Genomic DNA, 24,018 nt, shown 5'->3' with positions numbered 1-24,018 from the left:
ATGGGATACAGAAGAGATTAGGGGTACAGGGAGGATTTGATGGGATACAGAAGAGATTAGGGGTACAGGGAGGATTTGAGGGGATAGAGAAGAGATTAGGGGTACAGGGAGGATTTGATGGGATACAGAAGAGATTAGGGGTACAGGGAGGATTTGATGGGATACAGAAGAGATTAGGGATACAGGGAGGATTTGAGGGGGATAGAGAAGAGATTAGGGGTACAGGAGGATTTGATGGGATACAGAAGAGATTAGGGATACAGGGAGGATTTGAGGGGGATACAGAAGAGATTAGAGGTACAGGGAGGATTTGATGGGATACAGAAGAGATTAGGGGTACAGGGAGGATTTGATGGGATACAGAAGAGATTAGGGATACAGGGAGGATTTGAGGGGGATACAGAAGAGATTAGGGGTACAGGGAGGATTTGATGGGATACAGAAGAGATTAGGGATACAGGGAGGATTTGAGGGGGATACAGAAGAGATTAGGGGTACAGGGAGGATTTGATGGGATACAGAAGAGATTAGGGGTACAGGGGGGATTGAGGGGATACAGAAGAGATTAGGGGTACAGGGAGGATTTGATGGGATACAGAAGAGATGAGGGCTACAGGGAGGATTTGAGGGGGATACAGAAGAGATTAGGGGTACAGGGAGGATTTGATGGGATACAGAAAAGATTAGGGGTACAGGGAGGATATAGAAGGGAACAACGCTGGCTGAGGGTAGAAGCTGGACACAGGGATCTCACATAACACAGCGGCCTGGCACACTCTCTGAGCTGTGTATCAATGTGTCAGTGTGTGTGTACAGGGGGAGTGTTACAGGGGTGTGAGAGGGGAGGACTAGGGGTGTATACATCTCCATTCACATACTCCATCATGTATCTATCAGAGGAACGCAGGACAGATCTGTGACAGAATTCAGAAATATCCGACATTACCACATTTTTCTTCTCCTTTCATAACCTCCAAGTTATGTTATATGTCTGAGGTCTGCTGGGGTCCAGGAGGGGCAGTGCCATGTCATGTTTATATATATATATATATATATATATATATATATATATTTCTTGTATACAGACTGAGCTCTTGTGAGTAATAGAAATAGACTCCTGGGGAAGGCAATCAGTACTGGGGAGCATGTTTCCTGAGTGTATCTGTTACTGTGTCATTACTCTGTATAAGACATCTCTGTATAGTACTGACGCTCCATTACTCCATATAACACCACCATGTGCCAACTCCATCTAAACAGTATTAATGTTCTGTATTACTCCTCCGTCTACCCAATGTAGTCCCTCCCTCTACTCCTAATACTCCACACAGGCTACTGCTGATATAACCCCTTCTAATTACTCCTATTACTCTTTATTACTACACCCTATAACTCCTCCTTTTACTCTCAATAATATCACCATGAATGCTCCTATTACTCAATATAACATCACTATTACTCCTGCATAGGACCCATATTTGTTATATTACCCCCAGACACTAACCCTCTATAACCCCTAACATCCACAGAAGGAGACATGGAGATTATTAGTAATATTTATTGCATGTTGTAGAGGTCATGTCACTCCTCGAACCTGACCTCGGCTTCACTTTCACCGTCATCGGTGATCAAGTCTATATCGTACAGCGTACAGGCAAAGCAGAATCTCTTCATGTCCCTCCAGCAGGGCTGGCAGTACACCGTGCCACAGCCTGGGGTGGGGCACATATAGGAGTCTTTGGTCTCGCTAGAGTTACACACAATGCAGAGCCGGCGAATTAAGAATTTCATCCAGGGACACTGGCGGTAAAGGGCACCCATCAAAGTCTTCCCCTGTTCAAAAAAAATAAATAAAGTAACTTTAGGAAGGAGGAGTGTGGTGGAGAGGGTAAAGTAACTGCAGGAAGGTGGAGTGTGGTGGAGAGGGTAAATTAACTGCAGGAAGGTGGAGTGTGGTGGAGAGGGTAAAGTAACTGCAGGAAGGTGGAGTGTGGTGGAGAGGGGAAAGTAACTGCAGGAAGGTGGAGTATGGTGGAGAGGGTAAAGTAACTGCAGGAAGGAGGAGTGTGGTGGAGAGGGTAAAGTAATTACAGGGAAGAGGAGTGTGGTGGAGAGGGTAAAGTAACTGCAGGAAGGTGGAGTGTGGTGGAGAGGGTAAAGTAACTGCAGGAAGGTGGAGTGTGGTGGAGAGGGTAAAGTAACTGCAGGAAGGAGGAGTGTGGTGGAGAGGGTAAAGTAATTACAGGGAAGAGGAGTGTGGTGGAGAGGGTAAAGTAACTGCAGGAAGGTGGAGTGTGGTGGAGAGGGTAAAGTAACTGCAGGAAGGAGGAGTGCGGTGGAGAGGGTAAAGTAACTGCAGGAAGGTGGAGTGTGGTGGAGAGGGGAAGTAACTGCAGGAAGGTGGGGTGTGGTGGAGAGGGTAAAGTAACTGCAGGAAGGTGGAGTGTGGTGGAGAGGGTAAAGTAACTGCAGGAAGGAGTAGTGTGGTGGAGAGGGTAAAGTAACTTTTGGAAGGAGGAGTGTGGTGGAGAGGGTAAAGTAACTTTTGGAAGGTGGAGTGTGGTGGAGAGGGTAAAGTAACTGCATGAAGGAGGAGTGTGGTGGAGAGGGTAAAGTAACTGCAGGAAGGTGGAGTGTGGTGGAGAGGGTAAAGTAACTGCAGGAAGGTGGAGTGTGGTGGAGAGGGTAAAGTAACTGCAGGAAGGTGGAGTGTGGTGGAGAGGGTAAATTAACTGCAGGAAGGAGGAGTGTGGTGGAGAGAGTAAAGTAATTACAGGGAAGAGGAGTGTGGTGGAGAGGGTAAAGTAACTGCAGGAAGGTGGAGTGTGGTGGAGAGGGTAAAGTAACTGCAGGAAGGTGGAGTGTGGTGGAGAGGGTAAAGTAACTGCAGGAAGGTGGAGTGTGGTGGAGAGGGTAAAGTAACTGCAGGAAGGAGGAGTGTGGAGGAGAGGGTAAAGTAACTGCAGGAAGGTGGAGTGTGGAGGAGAGGGTAAAGTAACTGCAGGAAGGTGGAGTGTGGTGGAGAGGGTAAAGTAACTGCAGGAAGTAGGAGTGTGGTGGAGAGGGTAAAGTAACTGCAGGAAGGAGGAGTGTGGTGGAGAGGGTAAAGTAACTGCAGGAAGGAGTAGTGTGGTGGAGAGGGTAAAGTAACTGCAGGAAGGAGGAGTGTGGTGGAGAGGGTAAAGTAACTTTTGGAAGGTGGAGTGTGGTGGAGAGGGTAAAGTAACTGCAGGAAGGTGGAGTGTGGTGGAGAGGGTAAAGTAACTGCAGAAAGGTGGAGTGTGGTGGAGAGGGTAAAGTAACTGCAGGAAGGAGGAGTGTGGTGGAGAGGGTAAAGTAACTGCAGGAAGGAGGAGTGTGGTGGAGAGGGTAAAGTAACTGCAGGAAGGTGGAGTGTGGTGGAGAGGGTAAAGTAACTGCAGAAAGGTGGAGTGTGGTGGAGAGGGTAAAGTAACTGCAGGAAGGTGGAGTGTGGTGGAGAGGGTAAAGTAACTGCAGGAAGGTGGAGTGTGGTGGAGAGGGTAAAGTAACTGCAGGAAGGTGGAGTGTGGTGGAGAGGGTAAAGTAACTGCAGGAAGGTGGAGTGTGGTGGAGAGGGTAAAGTAACTGCAGGAAGGTGGAGTGTGGTGGAGAGGGTAAAGTAACTGCAGGAAGGTGGAGTGTGGTGGAGAGGGTAAAGTAACTGCAGGAAGGTGGAGTGTGGTGGAGAGGGTAAAGTAACTGCAGGAAGGTGGAGTGTGGTGGAGAGGGTAAAGTAACTGCAGGAAGGTGGAGTGTGGTGGAGAGGGTAAAGTAACTGCAGGAAGGTGGAGTGTGGTGGAGAGGGTAAAGTAACTGCAGGAAGGTGGAGTGTGGTGGAGAGGGTAAAGTAACTGCAGGAAGGAGGAGTGTGGTGGAGAGGGTAAAGTAACTGCAGGAAGGTGGAGTGTGGTGGAGAGGGTAAAGTAACTGCAGGAAGGTGGAGTGTGGTGGAGAGGGTAAAGTAACTGCAGGAAGGAGGAGTGTGGTGGAGAGAGTAAATTATTTGGAGGGTGGAGGAGAGTATAGCAATCAGTGTTGAGGGTAAGGTCAGAGTTTAGAATTGGGGTACATTGTCTCCATCTCACCCGTTTCTCCTTGGTCCGACTTTTCCGTATGATTTGTTTCCGCTTCGAGTTGGCGTATGTTAATCTTGCCCTGAGCATCTTGTTATATAGGAAGAGTACTCTGCGCTTCTCCCTCTAAGGGAACAGGGAAACGATATACAGTATATAACGATGGACAGAGCACGTCTTACACCTGTCCTCAGGTTATATCTGTTTATTTACAAAATGTTACCTACGTACTCACCTCCGATTACCACATTTGTCAGGTAGTTGACTCTAAGTGTTCATGGTGCAAAATCGCTGTCCTTAGCTTTGCTCATAATCATACTTTAATAACTGAGCAGAGTAAATATACTGCCCCAATATACTTTTTCACAATGTTCTTGCTGGTCCTATTAGATCAGATTTTTTTGTGAAGTAAAATTAGGGTTGTCGAAACCCCTCCCCAGTTAGTGGAGGAGGGGCTTCGACACCCCGGCTGTTAATACATGAGAGAGAATGTCTGACAGTGGAAAGTTTTCGTCTCTCACATGTGTTTCAAGTGATTTATTTGACTTCCATTAAAAAAGCAGAACGCGTTAGGGTTACTCGATAATGTTTGGTACAACCAAGGCTCTTATATACGATTTACCTTTGGGAAATAAAATGAGGCCACCACTCTTCGGAGACGGTAGATGTACACCTGTACGAAACAGAGTGACAGGAGACAAACGACGGGTAAGCAGGACCACAGGTAGTCGATGAAGGACATGCTGACTGGGTTTGGGAGGCACACTAGGAGGCAAGAGAGAGCACTGTAGTAAATTATGCCTTTGTGGTCAACTAATGAAAATGTCTCCAGATTTCTCTGCATTATGTTAGTGACCCATCCTTGGAAAGTGTGTTCAATTCACTTATTCAAGCAACCTGTTGGGTTTGCCTTTAATTAAATTGCCGTTTTAAATATGGCCGGCAAAATCGCAGAAAATGGTCGATTTTACAAAACCGGAGTTTAATATTTCACCCATAAGGGTCTTGTGTAGTCGTGTGTATGGGATATTATGGCAGTTACGGAGATTGATAACTACGGCGAGCAAAAGTTTAAAATAAATGTTCAGTTTTGTCGGGGGACACGAATGCCCCCATCTGATGATCCCTTACTCTTGCAGTGGATATTTGTGCATTTACCGTTATTGGCGCTGAAGTCTAACTGACTGGATGATGTGTTGAGTGCACCAATCATATTTCGGAGAAGCTTAGCTGGTAAACCATCGCCCCCTACATATATCTCCAGCTGGTGATGACCTATAGAGAGAGAGAGAGAGATCACTTTACATATATAAGTAATGTGTAACAAGTCAGCTATCCTTATAGAAGGTCTACAGGCGGGATTACTGAAGAAATGCCAAAAGAAATATCACCCACAGCTCATGGGCATCTAAGTGTAAAACATGTATGGATGCACAGAGCTGTTCCAACAGAGCAGTATTATATAATGTAATATTTTGGCACAGAGCTCAGAGTATTATTACCACAATCGAGTGGTGTATGCCGTTAGCTCCTTCTAGTGGTTACGGCCCACACTCACTTGAGAAGACATAAGAGGTTTGGGAGTGCTTGCGGATGATATGAAAGATGTTGGAGAGGATCAGGTCGAACATGATGGACAGGATGAGAAGGATGAGGATGGGGATACACTGAAGAAATTCCACCAGCTGTAGAGGGGGCGAGAGGGGTCTATGGTCACTGTGACGTTCACATAGCAAGCCAGTCACACATCACCTGCTGATGTAACGTACTCACCGAAATCTTCACCTCCGTCCCCTGGCTGGCCAGCTTGTTCGGAAAGATAAAGTCATTCCTTTCGCCTCTTCGTAGTGGTAGTAAGAATCTTTTTTTCTGTAAATAGAGAGAAAATCCTCTGTCTCCTGCCCCAAACCATTGCGTAGTTGTGGATGGGGAACACTTGCCCAGAGACGTTTATATAGAAGTAGACGGTATCACTTGTTGGTGCCTGCGTTCTCGTGCAATTACACGCTGATGATGCCGACGACTCCAGGGCTAACTAGCCACTTTGTGATTGGATGATTGTGGATTCACCTTGAAAGCTGGTAGGTGCTTTCTTCATTGCTCGTACATATATGATTATGTGAGCCTATGTTAGCATGAAATATTTCCCACTGTCATTCGTGTGCAAGAAGAAAGATTTTTTCTGTTGTATTATTGTTACGAGCCCACCGCCGCGACTCTCTTACCTGCGTCCCGGCCGTCGCTATGGCGACCGGGACGTCACTTCCGCCCATGTCCCAGCCGTTGCCGGGGCAACGCATAGACGGCTTCAGCGCTGCGTCCCGGCGGTGAGAAGCCGGGCGCATGCTCTCAACTATAATCAAACACCTATTGCCTAAGTAATCTAGGGGCAAGGCTGAGGATAATCAGAGCCAGGCTCTGATTGGCTGGGCTTACTACTTAAGGCAATGAGGTCTGTTACCTCATTGCCGGTTATAGTTTCTGTTCCAGTCTGCTGACCTGCTCTGTGTCTTGTTCCTGTCTCTTGGATATCCTATTTGACTACCCGTGTATGACCCCTTGCCTGGATTTGGACCCTGCCTGTGTATCTCGTGACCTTGACCTCTGGCTTGTATAGCGACCATCCTGTCTGCTCGTGACCCCTGACCCAGGCTTGTTATCGGATCTGCTATCTGCTTCCGGCCCTTGACCTCTGCTTGGATTCCACTCCGCTTGCCTGGGTTCTCCCCAGCCGGTACACACTTCACGACCCTCTGTCAGTCTGCGGCCCAGTCTGTCCCCACCATCAGGGGCTCCAGTGAACACCTGATTGGCAGAGTAGATTCCGGGTTGTGTTGTGCCGGCTGGAGGGGTTCCTAACATTATAACCGGCCCTCACGTTTCGGAGACGAAGTGGTATGGAAGAAAGCGGAACCAAATCGTCTCCTCTTCAAGCCCTGGTGGGTCATGTTGAGACCCTCTACCAAATGATCCGGGAACTGTCCCAGCGTTTGTCCTCCTCAGTCGAGGTCCCCCGGATTACACTGCCCATTTCTGGTTCAGTTGATGAACCCAAGTTAAATTTGCCGGACCGGTTCTCCGGAAATAGAGCCCTGTTCTGGAATTTTAAAGAAAGCTGCAAACTCTACTTTCGGCTGAAGCCTCGGTCCTCAGGTTCAGAACAGCAGAGAGTTGGAATTGTCATCTCCCTCCTGCAGGGTGACCCCCAGTCCTGGGCTTTCACCCTACCACAGTCGAGTCCTATTGTGCAATCGTTGGAAGCTTTCTTTAATGCATTGGGTCTCCTTTACGATGATCCAGATCGAGTTGCCTCGGCTGAGGCTCATCTACGGGCCTTAAAGCAAGGCCGGCGTTTGGCAGAAGAATACTGCGCTGAATTCCGCAGATGGTCGCCTGACAGCGAATGGAATGACCCAGCGTTACGCAGCCAGTTTCGCTTAGGACTGTCAGAGGAGATTAAGGATTCACTTGTGCAGTATCCTTCACCCACTTCGCTGGAGAGCCTTATGCAACTCGCCATTAAAATTGACAGGAGGATCAAGGAGAGGAGGACAGAGAAAGAGGCGTCTTCTTGTTTGTCTGCCTTTATTCCAGATTCTTCTGTTGAGAAGCCTACCGAGTCAAGAGCGCTTCGCCTCTCTCCTGATGAAAGAGACAGAAGACGGTCACAAGGCCTATGCCTTTATTGTGGTAAGAAAGGCCATTTCTCCTGCTCTTGCCCTTATAAACCTGAGAAAGAAGCATGTTGGGGAAATATCCACTTAAGCCTGCAAGTGGTTTCCCAAAAGAATGCTGTTCTGATCCCCACACAAATCACTGTTGGTTCCAGTTCTGTGGCCCTGTCGGCCTTCATTGATAGTGGAGCTGCAGGCAATTTCCTTGATATCGGGTTCGCCCGCTCCGCTGGGATTCCGCCTGTAAGGCTCAAATCTGCTATTATTGTCTGTGGCTTAGATGGGAATCCATTGCCTGGAGGCAAGATTGAATGGGAGACACCGCTATTACATTTGAACATCGGAGCGCTTCATTCAGAGTCTATAACGTTCCTCCTTATTGACTGCCCAGCGGTTGCATTGGTTCTGGGCCATCCTTGGCTTTCTCGTCACAACCCCGTTGTGGATTGGGAGAAAGGAGAAATTGTCCAGTGGAGCTCGTATTGTTCACAGTCTTGCTTGACGCTGCCTCTGCGTATGGTACAGGCTATTCCGGAGCAACTTCCCTCACAATACCACGACTTCTGGGATGTGTTTTCTAAGAAAGCTGCGGATACGTTACCACCTCACTGTGACTTTGACTGCGCCATCGAGCTCATACCCGGTTCCAAGTTACCCAAGGGACGCCTGTATTCTCTCTCGGGACCCGAGACCAAGTCCATGCAAGATTATATTGAGGAGAATTTGGAAAAGGGCTTCATCAGGCCATCCAAATCTCCAGTAGGGGCTGGATGTTTTTTTGTGTCTAAAAAAGACTGAGGACTAAGACCCTGTATTGACTACAGAGGATTGAACTTCATCACAGTCAAAAACATCTATCCACTTTCTCTCATCTCCGTATTGTTCGACCAATTAAGAGGTGCCACTGTTTTCACCAAAGTCGATCTTCGAGGTGCATATAAGCTCATCCGGATCAGAGAAGGAGATGAGTGGAAGACGGCATTCAATACGCACTCTGGCCATTACGAGTATTTGGTCATGCCATTTGGTCTTAGCAATGCACCGGCAGTATTTCAGGACCTAATTAATGAGGTTCTTCGGGACTTCCTTGGTTGTTTCATGGTCGTCTATTTAGATGATATCCTCATCTATTCCAGATCTTTGTCCATACATCAGAATCACGTCAAACAAGTTCTACGAAGATTGCGAGAGAACCACCTTTATGCCAAGCTGGAAAAGTGTGCGTTCGAGGTGCAGAAAGTATCCTTTTTAGGTTACATAATCTCTTCTGAGGGATTCTCCATGGATCCAACTAAGGTTCAGGCTATTTTAGATTGGGTGCAACCAAACAACCTTAAGGCGGTGCAGAGGTTTCTGGGCTTCCCCAACTATTATAGAAGGTTCATTCATGGCTTTGCGGACATCAAGGCTCCCATTGTCGCCCTAACCCCTAAAGGAATGGATCCAACTAATTGGTCCCCCCAAGCAGTTGCCTCATTCGAAAACCTGAAAAAAGCCTTTGTCTCCGCTCAGGTCCTTAGACATCCGGATCCAGCTAAAACATTTGTTCTTGAGGTCGACGCATCTGACGTTGGTGCTGGTGCCATACTATCACAGAAGGATACTCATACTAATCGTCTACACCCATGTGCCTATTTCTCCCGTCAGTTCTCCTCAGCAGAAGCCAACTATGATGTCGGGAATAGAGAATTATTGGCAATCAAATGGGCCTTCGAGGAGTGGCGGCATTGGCTGGAAGGTGCTTCACATCAGATCTCTGTCATTACCGACCACAAGAACTTGCAATATATTCAATCGGCCAAACGTCTAAATCCCAGGCAGGCCCGTTGGTCGTTATTCTTTACCCGGTTCAATTTCCTTATCACCTATCGACCGGGTTCCAAAAATGTCCGGGCAGATGCTCTGTCCAGATGTTTCTTGGCACACCACGTTCCAGTTTCAAAACCAGAACCTATTATTCCTCCTTCCGTAATCCAGGCTGGATTAACCCAGGATTTAAGTATCACACTTCAGAGATTCCAGAAGTTAGCCCCTGATACTACTCCGGAGCAACGTCTCTGCGTTCCAGTCCATCTAAGGAGGGCGGTTCTTGCAGAGGCGCATAATAGTAGGTCGGCTGGACACCCTGGAATTTATAAGACGCTGGAAATTATTTCCCATACGGTCTGGTGGCCATCCTTGTCCGCTGACGTCAAAAGTCATGTCCTCTCATGTGAGGTTTGTGCCAGAAACAAAGTCCCCAGGACTCGCCCGGTAGGTCAATTGCTTCCATTGACCATTCCTGCAAAACCGTGGACACATTTGTCAATGGACTTTATTGTTGATTTGCCACCTTCTACAGGACACAATACTATTTGGGTTGTGGTAGACCGTTTCAGTAAGATGGCACATTTCATTCCATTAACCAGGCTTCCTACAGCTCGAGATCTGGCCCTTCTCTTCATACAGCATATTTTCCGGTTCCATGGACTTCCTTCCGATATTGTCTCTGATCATGGGTCACAATTCATAGCGCAGTTCTGGAGATCCTTCTGTACCCTTCTCGGAATCAGGATCAGTCTATCATCTGCATACCACCCTCAGTCTAACGGGCAAACTGAAAGGGTTAATCAGTCACTTGAGCAGTTCCTCCGATGTTATACCTCCGAATTCCATGATAATTGGTCCTTGTTGCTGCCCTGGGCAGAGTTTGCCTACAATAATTCATCTCACTCATCCACTCAAACTTCCCCTTTCTACTGTAACTTCGGTTTCCATCCCAGATCTAATTCTCTCTATTCTCTCAAATCTGCTGGTATTCCGGGGATTCACTCCACAGCTGCGGATCTGAAAAGAATTTGGAAGGAGGTTCACTCCTCTTTGAAAAAGACCTCATTATCGGACAAGAAAAATTCGGATCGCCACCGTGCCACCTGCTCATTCAAAGTGGGCCAAAAAGTGTGGCTGTCAACTCAAAACCTCAGGCTCAGACAGCCTTGTAAAAAATTGGGGCCTAAATTTATTGGTCCGTTCATGATCACCAAACAGATCAATCCGGTTGCTTTTAGATTGAAGATTCCTGGCTCACTAAAGATTCCCAACACGTTTCATTGTTCATTACTCAAACCAGTATTATACCCAAATCCATCCCAGTCTACAGGACTTTCTGTAGGAAATAGGAACACGCCCAAAAAATTTTTGGTTCAGAAAGTTCTTGACTTCAAAAAAATGCAGGGGCAGGTACATTTCCTGGTACAATGGAAAAATCGTGTATTAGAGGAACGATCCTGGGTCCCGTGAAGACGACTATGTGTGCCTAAACAGTTGAAGGTTTTCTTTAAAAAATTTCCAAAGAAGCCTGGATGTCGGGGTCCCTCGACCCCTCCTCAAGGGGGGGTACTGTTACGAGCCGCGGCGGTGCCCAGCCGCCGCGACTCTCTTACCTGCGTCCCGGCCGTCGCTATGGCGACCGGGACGTCCCTTCCGCCCATGTCCCAGCCGTTGCCGGGGCAATGCATAGACGCTTCAGCGCTGCATCCCGGCGGTGAGAAGCCGGGCGCATGCGCTCAACTATAATCAAACACCTATTGCCTAAGTAATCTAGGGGCAAGGCTGAGGATAATCAGAGCCAGGCTCTGATTGGCTGGGCTTACTACTTAAGGCAATGAGGTCTGCTACCTCATTGCCGGTTATAGTTTCTGTTCCAGTCTGCTGACCTGCTCTGTGTCTTGTTCCTGTCTCTTGGATATCCTATTTGACTACCCGTGTATGACCCCTTGCCTGGATTTGGACCCTGCCTGTGTATCTCGTGACCTTGACCTCTGGCTTGTATACCGACCATCCTGTCTGCTCGTGACCCCTGACCCTGGCTTGTTATCAGATCTGCTATCTGCTGCCGGCCCTTGACCTCTGCTTGGATTCCACTCCGCTTGCCTGGGTTCTCCCCAGCCGGTACACACTTCACGACCCTCTGTCAGTCTGCGGCCCAGTCTGTCCCCACCATCAGGGGCTCCAGTGAACACCTGATTGGCAGAGTAGATTCCGGGTTGTGTTGTGCTGGCTGGAGGAGGGGTTCCTAACAATTATAGGGCTATTTTGTAAAAAAGAAAATCAAACAAAGTGATCTTGTGCTTATGACAATAACTACGATTGTGTGTGCACACGTGGGTTGAGTCTGATGTACGTAAACCTGGCGTGTGCTTCTAGTACAGGTCTGAACACACCTTGGGAGGTTACTGAGCACAGGAGCACGACTATGCGGTTGATACCTACTTTTCGTTTTTTTCCCATCATTCATGAAGCATCCCTAGTCCAACTGAGCGCCAGCCCACTGTGTTCATAGTGATTCCAACTCACTAGGTGATTCCTCTAAGAAAGAAAATACTCACCAGTTTTCTCCTGCGGGCATCAATCTGCCTGAAATACGTGGTCACGTAGTTGTTATCGAAGAGGATGTCAGAGTTATACTTGTTAGTATAACCATACGCCCTGTGGGAGGTAAATAGGAGAGTACATGAAGCATGGGGTTTAAGGTGATTTTGTAGTGGTGGAAGATGGAGACAGTTTTGTGTGATACCCAGAAAAACCAAGAATGACTTCATATGTTCTCTGTCAGATCTGCATCAAAGATGAATTGGGTTTCTCTACGGTTTACTCAAAGACCCATAAAAAGTCAATGTCTTCCACATTAGAGTTCCCTGCTTTAGGGCATGTGGGATAATTACTGTCCCAGTCAATGAAATTAATTAAAGGGTACGTGATGAAGTAAATGCTCAATTCATGGCTTGAAAGGCTACTCACGGTGATATTAAGAGACGGAAAAGATGGAATACTCACGACACGAAGAGGAAGATGAAGGAGCAGGACAGAATGACACTGATGAAGGACATTATCTTCTCCATCACCACCTTCTTCTTGTTGATGTTCTCCATGATTTCGTCGATGACGAACAACTCAGAGATGTTTAGACCAACAAACATGCTTCGTTCTTCTTTCTGTCATCACGAGAAGAATACAAGAGTTGAAAATTACTTGAATAACTGGGAGCGAAAAAGAAGAGATCTTCTGAGAAAGAAGAAGGAGATGAGAGTTACCACAACAGTGCCAAGGGGTTGTTATAATATGACAAATAAACAGGAGTATTTGGTTATATGGATTACGGCTCCAGCCCAGCAACATATTGTTGAATATGACGTTCCAATGGAATTCCAACTCTGATTAAGAGTATTTGCTTGGTTTCACATAGGCCTACACATCAAAGTGTCATCAGGAGTATGAAAACAAGGAAACACTTACCTTCACGTACTCTTCACTGGAGAACCCATGATCCAAATTATTCATGGTCGCATTGACCTTGTCAAACAAATGTCCAAAGTTTCCTTCTAGTGGTAGCTTGTTCCTGCACCAGGTGTTTCCTACTACAGAAGAAAGACGTCATCTACAACCAACTCACCAGCAATTACTGAATAATCAAATTGCTATAATTGCTCTTTTGCAGCTATTTTAGCAGATGGGTTATAGGGGCTTTTGCCCTGGGATGCCACCCCTTCCTAGTAATACATCTGGCATGAGTAGAGACTTAAGATAGAGAGAATTACTGAAAGATGTGGGGCCTGATTCATTAAGGCAAACTAAGCGTATTGTGCTTTTGTTTTAAAAATACACATAATTTGGATATATATACGCACATCTGTACTCAAGAATGAGCGGATGTAAAGATACAACTGTAGAAGAATACAGGTCTAGGTGCGCTCTGCTCTAACAGACAATACACTGCAGAATACGTCCAATACATATGTGGAATATCAAGTCCCAAAAGAACGCACAGGAAAACCCTAATCAATTAATGTCACCTGTTAGAAATATCGTCATTAATGACAAAACATTAAAAATGGTAAAACAATGTATTTTTTCACCATAAATACATTTATTAATATATTATTAATGTTTACTGCACATAAAATACATTGTTACAGTTGCTCCTGATACAAACACATGTTCTAGCTGTATACACAGCCGTCATCACTAGTAATCACCACTTACACCTGACCTGTAGCTGTATACACAGCCGTCATCACTAGTAATCACCACTTACACCTGACCTGTAGCTGTATACACAGCCGTCATCACTAGTGATCACCACTTACACCTGACCTGTAGCTGTATACACAGCCGTCATCACTAGTAATCAGCACTTACACCTGACCTGTAGCTGTATACACAGCCGTCATCACTACTAATCAGCACCTACACCTGACCTGTAGCTGGAGCCAGTGATACGGCTGTAAATCATGTACCTGAGAGATGCCCAGAGCTTGGATTGGATGTTGCTGTGTTCTCTGTCTATGGTTTGTTTCTGGGCGTGTGCAGAGCGATTTTCTATGTAAAATATGGCACATATCGGCATTTACATTCCTTAATTAATCGGGTATTCATTAATTAATTATTCCTTAAATCCAGGAATAAAGTTATTAATGATTTAACATGAAAAAGAAAATTGTTTTAAACCCGTGGATTTGAAGGTTTTAAAGCAGGACATCTCCAATTTCAAAGAAGGACCACACGACTGCTTCCCAATGAAGGCAAAGTTTCTGAATTAACATAAAGATTTTTTGTGTCACATTTGGGACATACGATGGGTAAGATTTGATATTACTCACAATATAGGATATTGCAGAAGAATTTGAATTTCATAGGCAAGCAGAGAAGGTTGTTGAGAACAGGAAGCCATATTGTCTTCATACAGTCTTCGTGCTTCTTGTCAAACCAGTCGTAACATTTGTCGACACCTAGTTCAATTACGTCTGTCAGGAGAGAGAGAAAGCTATGGCTGCGGGGCTGGGTGTTTACCGCGTGTTGCTATACGCATTAGAGGGTAACATGGAGGGGGCAGTAATAAGAGAGACACGGAGGGGGCAGTAATGAGAAAGACACGGAGGGGGCAGTAATGAGAGACACGGAGGGGGCAGTAATGAGAGACATGGAGGGGCAGTAATAAGAGAGACACGGAGGGGGCAGTAATGAGAAAGACACGGAGGGGGCAGTAATGAGAGACACGGAGGGGGCAGTAATGAGAGACATGGAGGGGCAGTAATAAGAGAGACACGGAGGGGGCAGTAATGAGAGACATGGAGGGGGCAGTACTGAGAGAGACACGGAGGGGGCAGTAATGAGAGAGACACGGAGGGGGCAGTAATGAGAGAGACACGGAGGGGGCAGTAATGAGAGACATGGAGGGGGCAGTACTGAGAGAGACACGGAGGGGGCAGTAATGAGAGACACGGAGGGGGCAGTAATGAGAGAGACATGAAGGGAGCAGTAATGAGAGAGACAAGGAGGGAGCAGTAATGAGAGAGACACGGAGGGGGCAGTAATGAGAGAGACAAGGAGGGGCAGTAATGAGAGAGACAAGGAGGGAGCAGTAATGAGAGAGACAAGGAGGGGGCAGTAATGACAGAGACATGGAGGGGGCAGTAATGAGAGAGACAAGGAGGGGGCAGTAATGAGAGAGATATGGAGGGGGGCAGTAATGACAGAGACATGTAGGGGGCAGTAATGAGAGAGATATGGAGGGGGCAGTAATGAGAGAGATATGGAGGGGGCAGTAATGAGAGAGACATGGAGGGGCAGTAATGAGAGAGACATGGAGGGGCAGTAATGAGAGAGTCATGGAGGGGCAGTAATGAGAGAGACATGGAGGGGCAGTAATGAGAGAGACAAGGAGGGGGCAGTAATGAGAGAGACAAGAAGGGGCAGTACTGAGAGAGACACGGAGGGGGCAGTAATAAGAGAGACACGGAGGGGGCAGTAATGAGAGAGACACGGAGGGGGCAGTAATGAGAGACATGGAGGGGGCAGTACTGAGAGAGACATGGAGGGGCAGTAATGAGAGACACGGAGGGGGCAGTAATGAGAGAGACATGAAGGGAGCAGTAATGAGAGAGACAAGGAGGGAGCAGTAATGAGAGAGACACGGAGGGGGCAGTAATGACAGAGACATGGAGGGGGCAGTAATGAGAGAGACAAGGAGGGGGCAGTAATGAGAGAGATATGGAGGGGGGCAGTAATGACAGAGACATGTAGGGGGCAGTAATGAGAGAGATATGGAGGGGGCAGTAATGAGAGAGATATGGAGGGGGCAGTAATGAGAGAGACATGGAGGGGCAGTAATGAGAGAGACATGGAGGGGCAGTAATGAGAGAGTCATGGAGGGGCAGTAATGAGAGAGACATGGAGGGGCAGTAATGAGAGAGACAAGGAGGGGGCAGTAATGAGAGAGACAAGAAGGGGCAGTAATGAGAGAGACATGGAGGGGGCAGTAATGAGAGAGACATGGAGGGGCAGTAATGAGAGACACGGAGGGGGCAGTAATGAGAGACACGGAGGGGGCAGTAATGAGAGAGACATGGAGGGGCAGTAATGAGAGAGACATGGAGGGGCAGTAATGAGAGAGACATGGAGGGGGCAGTAATGAGAGAGACATGGAGGGGCAGTAATGAGAGAGACACGGAGGGGGCAGTAATGAGAGACACGGAGGGGGCAGTAATGAGAGAGACAAGAAGGGGCAGTAATGAGAGAGACAAGAAGGGGCAGTAATGAGAGAGACATGGAGGGGGCAGTAATGAGAGACACAGAGGGGGCAGTAATGAGAGAGACAAGAAGGGGCAGTAATGAGAGAGACAAGAAGGGTCAGTAATGAGAGAGATATGGAGGGGTCACGTTTTTCTCTCTGTTTTCATGAATGATCTCACTATGCCATTAATTTTAGACCATAGGGACCCGTGTCGTCAGCGCTCTGTGCCCCCAAAGCCTTAATCCAGCTCTGTGTAACTGTCAACAGAATCCCTGTGTACTCACACTCGCAACGGAGATTGGTCTTAATGTCAAATTTCCTCTGTGTAGACTGAGTCGGGTTTTCCGCCTCTTCCTCCCTCTCCAATATTTCTTTCTCCTTCTTCTTGTCGTATCCGTCAGTACTTTCCATTTCCTCCTCCGTCTCCTTAAACAGAGCCAGGATTCTGTTGCTGTTCTTTTTCAAATCCTTTGCACTTTTCTAGAACACAACGGGTACAGCTGGGTCTAAGCTATAAGCTACAAGATACAATATGGCTCATGAGACTCAAGATAAAACAAGACATTTGCATTTTTGTAGTCATTATAACGTTGGTTGACACAATGATGCTTTGTATTATTCACGGAATAAAGTGACCACGGTACTGTGAGTTGGAGGGGTCAATACGCAATCAGCAGCCGCAGCCAGATAGTGCTGCTAATATTGCCAATCATCCCACCAGCACCTGCAAGTGATACGTCTCTTAGAAGGAGTAACGGTGATGCGTCCACCTCTCATTGTGTCGATAGGGTGTGATCACGCCCTATTCATCCCTAGACGTCCATTCCTTATTTTAATATTATTCTCTACTCAATTAAATTCTGAATGGGAGATCTCTCCAAACTTGTTGGTATCTGCCAAGGTCTTAAAATTTCCCCAATGTCTTTCTATTAACATTTCTCACTGGCCTCAATATTTTCCTACATCTAGAAAACTCTCATCTCTTTCCTCACCACCAGGTCTTCAACAATCTGTTTGACGGGTTTCGTCATCAGTTTCCAAATCATCTTTGTGTGGTTAATCTGCAAATCCTTCATACACGCAACGGACCGTACGACCTCCTCCACGCTGAGCTCCAGGTTGGCGACGGGTCCTGACAATGGTGGAGATCGTATCAGGTCACTTGCATGCAAACTAATCTGCTTTACGTAAAATAAGAAGATCATTGGGCCGGATATTTACCTGCGTAGATAGAGGCCAACACAAAGATAACCAAGTAGGCACGACCCTCTTTCCCCAAAAAATTGGGCATTATGATTAGTGTGGTACATCGGAAGTAGGTGGAGGTGGCACAGCCGATAGCAAACGTCGCTGAGGAGACAGAAGAAAACGTGAGATGACACCAAAGCAGAGAAGAACATCTTGGCGTCCTAGAAAAGAGAAATTGTAATAATCTCTTCTACACCCTCCACATAGTCAAAGATGATGGGCAAAGAAGACAGTAGGGGTATAGATAAATAAAGAGTATTTTACATATATTCACCTGTAATCCCATACAAAAGATTTATCTTCTGTTCTTCATAAAGGCTCATTGGGTTAACTAGTAAATAAAAGATTCCTAGAAAAATAGATGTACCACTTGAAGCATTAAATTAAAAGTTATTATATAATTATTATTATAAAGACAATGCTTTAAAATATAGGAGCTTTCGTCTGTCCGTGTGCAAACATCATACGTGTCATGAACATGTGTGTAGCCCAGGCATCTTGATTATATTCTGTCCAACGAGACATATAAACATTCAGCAAGTAGCTGCACAATTACCAGTTCCCACGACGCCTCCGAATCCAGCTCCGAAGAAGAATTTTGAAGCAATAAACTCTTTGGGGTTACTGTAGAGGAATCGGATGCAGAAGTGGGGGAGCGCGAAGGTCAGAAACCGCTTCAGGTCTGCAGTAGGGTTAGAAGGAACAATCAGCATGTCCTCAACATCTCAAAGCTTACACTACAAGCTGATCTCCTGCCCAATCTCATGAGGACTATCAGTTAAAACATAGAGACCCAGAGGAAGGACGCATTCTAGGGCTAGGCTTTAAGGTCTTACTTGTGTTTGGCCTTTTCCCTCTTGGTGGAATTTTTTTCCTTTCATCGGATCTCTTTAATTTCGTTTCCACCCCTTCCTCTTTCTTGCAACCCTCCATTTCTGCCCCTAGAAGAAAAAAGATCTATTTGTTATTTCTTGATAACATCAGCCATCTTTAATACGTTCCATCGGCAACTGAACCCTGTAAACCTACCATAGGGAATTAATCTCTAGCATCACCAAATAATTGTTCTTGTACTTGGAATCTCTGGACTGAGCACTACGGGGCCGCTTCTCATCTGCAAGATTATACTGAACTACTAAAATAGGCGTCAGCACCCTCTGGCAGGCGGGCCAGATATGGCACGTGGACCAGTTTCATCTGACACCCCGGAGCCGCTTCATCAAAGCAGTCAAAGATGGCTGAAACGGCAACTCCTCCCAGGTTCCTTTGTGAAACTGAAGACGTGTGAGATGGGTTGAGTCACACACAAGCTGCCTACGTATGTTTGATGATGAACTGTGGGCACAGCTATGTGGCATAATAGGAATGTTCATTTATTGGTCCCATTACTATTAATTATCATGTTATTAGCACTATAAAATGAGAAATAATGATATTATATATATATATATATATATATATATATATATATATATATATTTATATATATTGATAAAGACAGCAGGCATTTGACAGGACACTGCTCAGTTGGTCCACTATTCTTTTATTTTATCATGATAGCAGGAAATATGAACCTTTTTACCATAAAAGACAAACTTGCAACCTTAGCACTGACTGACACAGCAACACTCTCTAGTCACCGGTCCTCTAGTTAGGCATTGGTCACCCCACCCCCAACAATATGAGTTTACACACTGTGTATGTCTATGTAAAGCTGACCTCCCATACTATAGTCTTGACTGAAGATAAAGATAGACCACCCGTGAGTGCTTGATGATAAATAGGGTCTTTGGTAGAAGGAACTTAATGGTGGGAAAAGGTCTCTCGAAAATCCACACCTTCATCTCTTCATCAGATTGTGTTAATACCGATTACTTGTCTTTAGCATAAGATTGGCCAAAAAAACATTTCACTTTCATTCTAAGCAATGGGCGCCCCTCCCCCCGTGAGACCAGATTCCAAGTTCTATTAGTATCATTATCATAGATTTGTAAGGCACCACAGTGCTCTGCAGCACCGTACAGTAGTGAAAACAGGACATACATAAAACAGGGACATACGTTAGACAAAATAAATGCAGACATGAAAACAAAGGGTATGAAGGATCCTGCTCATTAGAGAACTTACATTCTAAGGGGAAGAGGGCACAGATGAAACAAGAGGAGCAAGTGTGGCTCAGAGTGGAGATTGGGACAGTTGTGAGGGTGTATTAGTCTGAGTATTATAGGTGGGAGTAGGGTAAGCTCTAATAAAGAGAAGGGTTTTAAGAGAGTGTCTAATTTTTATAAGAGATGGTGGTGTGGATTTTCAAGAGAGCTGTTCCCACTAAAATCAATTCCACATGAACATGACTTTTACATGAACATCTACAGATCAACATGACTTCTACATAAACATCTACAGATCAACATGACTTCTACATAAACATCTACAGATCAACATGACTTCTACATCAACATCTACAGACCAACATGACTTCTACATCAACATCTACAGACCAACATGACTTCTACATCAACATCTACAGACCAACATCACTTCTACATCAACATCTACAGACCAACATCACTTCTACATCAATATCTACAGACCAACATGACTTCTACATCAACATCTACAGACCAACATGACTTCTACATCTACAGACCAACATGACTTCTACATCTACAGACCAACATGACTTCTACATCAACATCTACAGACCAACATGACTTCTACATCAACATCTACAGACCAACATCACTTCTACATCAATATCTACAGACCAACATGACTTCTACATCAATATCTACAGACCAACATGACTTCTACATGAACATCTACAGATCAACATGACTTCTACATGAACATCTACAGACCAACATCACTTCTACATCAATATCTACAGACCAACATGACTTCTACATCAATATCTACAGACCAATATGACTTCTACATGAACATCTACAGATCAACATGACTTCTACATGAACATCTACAGACCAACATCACTTCTACATCAACATCTACAGACCAACATCACTTCTACATCAATATCTACAGACCAACATGACTTCTACATCAATATCTACAGACCAACATGACTTCTACATCAACATCTACAGACCAACATCACTTCTACATCAACATCTACAGAACAACATCACTTCTACATCAACATCTACAGACCAACATCACTTCTACATCAATATCTACAGACCAACATGACTTCTACATCAACATCTACAGACCAACATCACTTCTACATCAACATCTACAGAACAACATCACTTCTACATCAACATCTACAGACCAAAATCACTTCTACATCTACAGACCAACATCACTTCTACATCAACATCTACAGAACAACATCACTTCTACATCAACATCTACAGACCAACATCACTTCTACATCAACATCTACAGACCAACATCACTTCTACATCAACATCTACAGACCAACATCACTTCTAGATCTACAGACCAACATGACTTCTACATCAACATCTACAGACCAACATCACATCTACATCTACAGACCAACATCACTTCTACAGCAACATCTACAGACCAACATCACTTCTACATCAACATCTACAGACCAACATGACTTCTACATCAACATCTACAGACCAACATCACATCTACATCTACAGACCAACATCACTTCTACAGCAACATCTACAGACCAACATCACTTCTACATCTACAGACCAACATCAATCCTACATCAACATCTACAGACCAACATCACTTCTACATGAACATCTACAGACCAACGTCACTTCTACATCTACAGACCAACATGACTTCTACATCAACATCTACAGACCAACATGACTTCTACATCTACATCTACAGACCAACATCACTTCTACATCAACATCTACAGACCAACATCACTTCTACATCTACAGACCAACATCACTTCTACATCTACAGACCAACATCACTTCTACATCAACATCTACAGACCAACATCACTTCTACATCAACATCTACAGACCAACATGACTTCTACATCTACAGACCAACATCAGTTCTACATCTACAGACCAACATCAATCATACATCAAAATCTACAGACCAACATTACTTCTACATGAACATCTACAGACCAACATCACTTCTACATCTACAGACCAACATGACATCTACATCTACAGACCAACATGACTTCTACATCTACAGACCAACATCACTTCTACATCAACATCTACAGACCAACATGACTTCTACATCTACATCTACAGACCAACATCACTTCTACATCAACATCTACAGACCAACATCACTTATACATCTACAGACCAACATCACTTCTACATCTACAGACCAACATCACTTCTACATCAACATCTACAGACCAACATCACTTCTACATCAACATCTACAGACCAACATGACTTCTACATCTACATCTACAGACCAACATCAGTTCTACATCTACAGACCAACATCAATCATACATCAAAATCTACAGACCAACATTACTTCTACATGAACATCTACAGACCAACATCACTTCTACATCTACAGACCAACATGACATCTACATCTACAGACCAACATGACTTCTACATCTACAGACCAACATGACTTCTACATCTACAGACCAACATGACTTCTACATCTACAGACCAACATGACTTCTACATCAACATCTACAGACCAACATCACTTCTACATCTACAGACCAACATGACTTCTACATCAACATCTACAGACCAACATCACTTCTACATCTACTTCTACAGACCAACATGACTTCTACATCAACATCTACAGACCAACATCACTTCTACATCAACATCTACAGACCAACATCACTTCTACATCTACAGACCAACATCACTTCTACATGAACATCTACAGACCAACGTCACTTCTACATCTACAGACCAACATGACTTCTACATCAACATCTACAGACCAACATCAATCCTACATCAACATCTACAGACCAACATCACTTCTACAACCTATTATCAAATCACTTCTACAATACACTTACCTTAAGTTTGAACAAGTAATAATACTTTTTCGTGCACAATTAATGAGTTAAGCCACTTTGACATCACATTCTCCAAACATATATAGGCTTACATCAGAGATATCCAAGGTAGATATGAAGCTTTCTTGTTAGATGCGCCCTCGATCAGAACATCATAGCAATGAAATATCTCTTCATGGTTCTTCCAGCTGAAGGATCGACCACCTGGCTCCTGATGGCCTTATGTTAGCTCTGCAGGGAACAGTTTCCAACACTATGGAGAATTTCCACCGGAGTCTTGTTTCACATGGAACTAGCTTGAGGAGAAGGTCAAACAGCCATCGATAAGTGAGTAACAAGTATACTGTAATGCAATAAAATATGTGGCAGTAGTGAGGTCATAATGAGTGGGAGAGAACATCATAATAAAGGGTTAAGACACAGGAGAATACTGTAGCATTTTACCTTCGGTGGATGGAAAATCAGTAGTAATTGCTATATGAGTAATAACCGGATATAGACAGAGAGTAATGCAGTAACTGGGTGATATAGCGTAATACAGTAACAATCTGATATAATGATAGTACTCACATCAGCAATAATAATAATAATAATATTTCAGTACTGTTGTGGTAGAAAGTAACACAGTAACACTTACTGGTCACAGTGGGAATATGAAGTGAGTTGCTGGGGGCAGTCGACACCCCGAGAAGCTTTAGGGATTTCGATAGTGTAAAATTAATTTTAGATGTTTTTTAACATTATATATTATAAAATGAAAAATATGAAATGATGCAAGGTAAGTTGTCACCGAGCCGTCATACTCTGACCTTACATACATGTGATTCCCTGCTCCACGTGTGGTTTCCCTTCCACTGTGTATTGTAGACAATATGTCCCCTGGTGACATGACCTGGATAATGGCAAATAGGAAGGGTGTAAAAGAGAAAAAATGTACACAGTCCCCGTGCTGCTCTCAGTAACAGGTTAATGACAGGTGAGTGACAGGTAAATGACATGTGAGAGGGCGGTGAGTGACAGGTAAATGACATGTGAGAGGCAGGTGGGTGACAGGTAAATGACAGGTGAGAGGCAGGTGGGTGACAGGTAAATGACAGGTGAGTGACAGGTAAATGACAGGTGAGTGACAGGTAAATGACAGGTGAGAGGCAGGAGGATGACAGGTAAATGACAGGTGAGTGACAGGTAAATGACAGGTGAGAGGCAGGTAAATGACAGATGAGAGGCAGGTGGGTGACAGGTAAATGACAGGTGAGTGACAGGTAAATAACAGGTGAGTGACAGGTAAATGACAGGTGAGAGGCAGTTGAGTGACAGGTAAATGACAGGTGAGAGGCAGGTGAGTGACAGGTAAATGACAGGTGAGAGGCAGATGAGTGACAGGTAAATGACAGATGAGAGGCAGGTGGGTGACAGGTAAATGACAGGTAAATGACAGGTGAGTGACAGGTAAAT

General features: G+C 45.0%; 1 protein-coding gene across 6 annotated transcripts; it reads right to left on the bottom strand.

Annotated features, from left to right (window-relative positions):
• Window positions 1–1,542: 1,542 nt before the first annotated feature.
• Window positions 1,543–23,690, bottom strand: DCST1 (DC-STAMP domain containing 1). Of its 6 annotated transcripts, none has more exons than XM_075192337.1 (18): window positions 23,373–23,689; window positions 22,656–22,859; window positions 18,404–18,508; window positions 18,124–18,249; window positions 17,842–17,916; window positions 17,541–17,669; window positions 17,312–17,451; window positions 16,604–16,799; window positions 14,407–14,550; window positions 13,043–13,164; window positions 12,584–12,741; window positions 12,136–12,235; window positions 5,868–5,963; window positions 5,653–5,779; window positions 5,253–5,369; window positions 4,717–4,859; window positions 4,107–4,220; window positions 1,543–1,833 (listed from the first exon to the last, which is right to left on the bottom strand). In XM_075192337.1, the coding sequence occupies exons 3-18, from the start codon at window positions 18,498–18,500 to the stop codon at window positions 1,582–1,584; spliced, it is 2,136 nt and encodes a 711-aa protein (XP_075048438.1). In that variant the 5' UTR covers window positions 18,501–18,508; window positions 22,656–22,859; window positions 23,373–23,689; the 3' UTR covers window positions 1,543–1,581. The 6 variants fall into 6 exon arrangements, with proteins under 6 accessions (XP_075048438.1, XP_075048439.1, XP_075048435.1 ...); XM_075192338.1 differs by having other exon boundaries at window positions 22,656–22,855; window positions 23,378–23,689; XM_075192334.1 differs by having other exon boundaries at window positions 22,656–22,906; window positions 23,382–23,689.
• Between the last annotated feature and the right edge of the window lie 328 nt (window positions 23,691–24,018).

This window comes from Mixophyes fleayi, chromosome 12 (genome assembly GCF_038048845.1).
Source record: "Mixophyes fleayi isolate aMixFle1 chromosome 12, aMixFle1.hap1, whole genome shotgun sequence".
Classification (NCBI taxonomy): domain Eukaryota; kingdom Metazoa; phylum Chordata; class Amphibia; order Anura; family Limnodynastidae; genus Mixophyes; species Mixophyes fleayi.
The sequence above is the reverse complement of the archived record's forward strand: the minus strand, read 5'-3'. Positions and strand labels throughout refer to the sequence as shown.

Excerpts from the sequence above, each read along its gene's own strand:
- DCST1 (XM_075192337.1), bottom strand. The coding sequence starts at position 18,500 with ATGGAGGGTTGCAAGAAAGAGGAAGGGGTGGAAACGAAATTAAAGAGA. Across the intron at positions 18,250-18,403 it reads AGGGAAAAGGCCAAACACAA|ACCTGAAGCGGTTTCTGACC; the intron begins GTAAGACCTTAA and ends ACCCTACTGCAG. Across the intron at positions 4,221-4,716 it reads CCTCATTTTATTTCCCAAAG|AGGGAGAAGCGCAGAGTACT; the intron begins GTAAATCGTATA and ends CTGTTCCCTTAG.